Source organism: Anomaloglossus baeobatrachus, chromosome 4, assembly GCF_048569485.1.
Source record: "Anomaloglossus baeobatrachus isolate aAnoBae1 chromosome 4, aAnoBae1.hap1, whole genome shotgun sequence".
NCBI classification, from domain to species: domain Eukaryota; kingdom Metazoa; phylum Chordata; class Amphibia; order Anura; family Aromobatidae; genus Anomaloglossus; species Anomaloglossus baeobatrachus.
Genome location: NC_134356.1, coordinates 689,081,398 through 689,086,384, shown reverse-complemented (window position 1 = coordinate 689,086,384; position 4,987 = coordinate 689,081,398). Strand labels below are relative to the sequence as shown.

The 4,987-nt window shown below is 42.5% G+C and overlaps 1 protein-coding gene across 1 annotated transcript; it reads right to left on the bottom strand.

Moving 5' to 3' along the window:
* Nucleotides 1-1,926: 1,926 nt before the first annotated feature.
* On the bottom strand, nucleotides 1,927-2,874 carry LOC142302913 (olfactory receptor 5P81-like). Its single transcript, XM_075344017.1, has one exon. The coding sequence runs from the start codon at nucleotides 2,872-2,874 to the stop codon at nucleotides 1,927-1,929; it is 948 nt and encodes a 315-aa protein (XP_075200132.1).
* Between the last annotated feature and the right edge of the window lie 2,113 nt (nucleotides 2,875-4,987).

Below are 4,987 nucleotides of genomic sequence, written 5' to 3'. Positions count from 1 at the left end.
CGAATTACAGTCCGCAGCCGTCCCAGAAAATGGCGCTCTCATAGAAGCGCCATCATCTGGCGCTGTATCCAACTCTTCCAACAGCCCTGGAGCCGGGTGGCTTGTTGGGTAATTATGAGTTAATACTGGCTTTGTTTTACTAGCCAGTATTAAGCCAGAGATTCTTAATGTCAGGCACGTTTGACCCGGCCATTAAGAATCTCCAATAAAGGGATAAAAAAAAACACCACACAGAGAAAAAATACTTTAATAGAAATAAATACACAGACACATTAGAGACTCCATCTTTATTACCCCCTGTCAGCCCTCCACGATCCTGCTCTTCTGTCTTCTTTCTTTCTAGTGTAGTAGTAGTGACGATTGTAGTGAGGATGAGATTCACCAGCTCATCACTTGGGGCTGGGGAACCTCCATCCTCACTACAATCATCACTAGTGTAGTAGTAGTGACGATTGTAGTGAGGATGAGATTCACCAGCTCATCACTTGGGGCTGGGGAACCTCCATCCTCACTACAATCATCACTAGTGTAGTAGTAGTGACGATTGTAGTGAGGGAGGATGAGATTCACCAGCTCATCACTTGGGGCTGGGGAACCTCCATCCTCACTACAATCCTCACTAGTGTAGTAGTAGTGACGATTGTAGTGAGGAAGGATGAGGTTCACCAGCTCATCACTTGGGGCTGGGGAACCTCCATCCTCACTACAATCATCACTACAATCGGGAAGCAGCGTGCAGCCTTCACTCCGTGAGTGATCAGTGCTGGCTGCTAGCGGTAACGCTGACAGACGCGTTACCATAGCAACGGTGCTCTCGGAGCCGCGGTTAGCGGTGACGTCACCGCTAACTGCGTTGCTATGGCAACGGTGATCTCCGTTAATGACCGGCTGTGTCAGCCGGTCTCTAACGGAACGGGGAGTCGACCGTGTGCTAGAGCATGTCGCCGGTACACGGCGATACACATATGTGCACCGTGTACCGGAGAGATGCACTCGCAGGTCCTACATGACGTGTCATAGTCATGTGACCAGTCTGTAGCCAATGAGATAATAGCCACGTGACTGGTCACATGGCTATTTTGACGTCACGATAGGTCCTGCATCTCTGCTGGCAGTGCAGGTCACCGGGAGGATTCAGCAATCATCGGATGGAATAGCGGCAGGAGACAGAGTGCAGAAGGGATCGCGAGGACCGGTAAGTGTTATGGCAATGTTTATTAACTGTTTGTGTACATTTATAATGAATTTTTATGTGTTTGTGATTGCCTCCCATTATAGCCTATACGTTCGAGTTCGGTTCGTCGAACGTTCGACGAGCCGAACTCGAACGGGACCCCCGTTCGGCGAACCGGCCTCGAGCCGAACCAGGACCGGTTCGCTCATCTCTAATCAGAATATAAAACATGCAAATATTGGAAATAAAACATGACTATTATACTGTGATGTTTCTTTAGACATCGGATGTAACTGGCACAAAACATCAATGGCGTGCATGTGGATTAATCAGCATGGAACACACTGGTGACCAAAAAATGAGCGTTGGGTAACCAGAGGGTGCAAGAAAAGGATGGAGCAGGGATCTGCAGAAAGACAAGAGATGGGAACAGTCAGTATAAGATTGTGTCATTTATTACAAAATTCCACGTAAAAAGCAAGACTGAAGCAAAATATTTCTTCGCCAGATGTCATTCTGTTGCACTCAAGTTAAACAAATTGCAAAATGAATGGATTCTGGTGAATACAATTTTTTAAATCAATTTTGTAGTAAATTTGCTTTTCTTTGACTTGAGTCTTTCATCTCTTATTTCAGTACACAATTAATAATCTTGGTTATGATGGGAGAGGTGATGAAAATGTTTTCATCAATAGGATACTGAGATTCGTAGCTTAATGAAACCTTCATATTTTACCTTCACACTAAGTGTTTCACCTTGTCCATCTATTCAAAAATATATTACTCATTTTTTTCATAGCCCTCTTGATCTGTTTGTTCCTTAAACTGTAGATAATAGGATTCATCAATGGTGTCACCACCAAATACAGCAGGGATCTGTATTTGTTGATGTTGGATGAGCTCTCATCAGATGGAGTCATGTAGACTGTGATTAAGGTGCCATAATATAAACACACTGTCGTCAGGTGCGAGCTACAAGTGGAGAAGGCTTTTCTTCTATTGTAAGTTGAAGAAATTTTAATGATAGCCAAGAAAATGCAAAAGTAGGAAATAATGATGAGGCCGAAAGGAAAAAAAAGCAAAAAGATGCAATAAACAAAGTCTTGCAAAATTAAAATTGAAATGTCAGAAGAGGATAATTCCATTACAGGACCAAGATCACAGAAGAAGTGGTCAATGGAATTAAAGCCACAGAAGTTAAACTGGATAATAATAAAAAACTCACTAGCTATGAGCACGATGACCAAACACCAAGACCCAATGACCAACTGAAGGCAAAGATCTGGACTCATTAGTGAGGAATAACGTAATGGACGGCAGATGGCCAAATATCGATCAAAAGACATGATGACAATAAGGAAACATTGAATAAATCCAAAGATACCAAAGGCAAAAAGCTGTATCAGACAGCCCCAAAGTGTCAAAATTCCCTCCTCAACAAGTATCAAACCCAGCATCATGGGGATTACGCTTGTGGTCAGTAAGACGTCTGCTATGGATAAATGTTTCAGAAAGAGAAACATTGGGGTTTTGAGGTGGTCAACAATGGTCACCAATAGGATAATGAGAAGGTTTCCACCCAGAATGCATACATAGCTCAGGAAAAGCAGAATGAATAGAAGAGGTTTGTATTTCGAGAGACTTTGGAATCCGAGAAGACGGATCTGAGTGACTTGAGTCTGATTCTCCTCACACATCATTTATGTCAATGAATATCCAAGATTTTTTTTTCCCTATAAATTAACAAAATGTGATAATATCCATTTAAAAACTCCTGAAATATATCTCAGTAAAACAGTATTGGTTCTACATTCCACTTTATGATGGTTGTCCTTAGCCGAGGCTCACAAGAGTATAGTTGTAATTTCAGCCGTGATGTGAAATGTAACCATTGTGGGCTCTTCTCGTGTGAAGGCAAAACTTCATAAATGTAGACGTCTTATAATGTCAGAAAAACATGGTAAATTTCCCTCGGGATAGTAATAATTACTCTCAACTGAATGATGGAAGCACATGAGACTGACTGTTTACATTCATTACTTGCCTATGGGGAGAAGCTTACTGTAGCACATTATTCTAAAAGGCTTAATGGTTTAATAATTTATTATATTATTATAAATATTAGAGAGGATTGTTGGCAAGGATAAAAATTATCCAAAAGTTTTCAGATTTTGCAATCAGGGATATTTTTAAGATTTGACAGAAAATAAGGGTTTTAGATTTATAAGTGATAAATAGAGTTGAGAGGGGTTCGCGGTTCGAGGTTCTCCAGTTCGCGGCTCGAGTGATTTTGGGGGCTGTTCTAGATCGAACTAGAACTCGAGCTTTTTGCTAAAGCTCGATAGTTCTAGATACGTTCGAGAACGGTTCTAGCAGCAAAAAGACCAGCTAATTCCTAGCTGGCTTTCCGCTGTAATAGTGTAAGTCACTCTGTGACTCACACTATTATGACATTTCAGTGTATAGTGTGCGGGAACAGCGCATTCAGATCACTGTTGTTGGATAATGGCGATCGACATTTTTTTTTTTCTTTGTCTTCCTTCCCTAAGCGCGCACGTGTAGTGGGGCGGGCCAGCATGTCAGCCAATCCCAGACACACACACAGCTAAGTGGACTTTTAGCCAGAGAATCAACGGCATGTGTGATAGGATGTCCATATCACATGTCCCTACATTATAAAAACGAGTATCTGCAAGGCCGGACGCCATTATCTCTTCTGCGTCTGGGTGTCAGTCACCGCTGGCGTTGCTCCTGTCTCCGATACTGCTGTGTATGCTCTATACACAGCGCTATACAGAATAGGGATAGAAGTTTCCTTCAGCCCTTCTAAGGGCTAATACCGGCAGGGTCAGAACCGTAGGTGACAGTCAGGGCTGTGAAAACAGATTTTAACAGCTACACAAGATGACAGCGTCTGTGTAGCTAAGGTCAGGGATTTCCTCGCTGCATTTCCCCATTAGGAGGGATAGAAAGGGAGGCTTCCTTTCCTCTACCCAGACCCACAACAGTGCAACTGTACCCTCCTGCCGTTTGCACACTCAAACTCATTGTTACTAAGCCATTATACTATCAAACACTGAGGAAACTTAGTGGCATCCTAAACGTGGCTGTTGGACTTCTGTATTGTCCCACTAGTGCAAAGATATTTGCAGCACCTCTGCATTGCACACTCAAACTCATTGTTACTAAGCCATTATAATACCAAAAATTGAGTGAACTTAGTGGCATAAAAGAAGTGGCTGTTGTACTCCATTAGTGCCCCACTGGTGCCAAGCTATTTCTAGCACCTCTGCATGACACCCTCCTGCTCTGTTTTTAATAAGCTATAATGATAGCAAAAAATGCTGCCATTTAGTGGCATACAAGAAGTGGCTGTTGTACTCCATTAGTGCCCCACTGGTGCCAAGCTATTTCTAGCACCTCTGCATGACACCCTCCTGCTCTGTTTTTAATAAGCTATAATGATAGCAAAAAATACTGCCATTTAGTGGCATCATAGAACTGGCTGTTGTACTCCATTAGTGCTCCACTGGTGCAAATCTATGAGCAGCACCTCTGCATGACACCCTCCTGCTCTGTTTTTAATAAGCTATAATGATAGCAAAAAATGTTGCCATTTAGTGGCATACAAGAACTGGCTGTTGTATTCCATTATTGTCCCACTGGTGCCAAGCTATTTCTAGCACCTCTGCATGACACACTCCTGCTCTGTTTTTAATAAGCTATAATGATAGCAAAAAATGCTGCCATTTAGTGGCATCCTAAAACTGGCTGTTGGACTTCATTATTGTCCCACTAGTGCAAAGATATTTG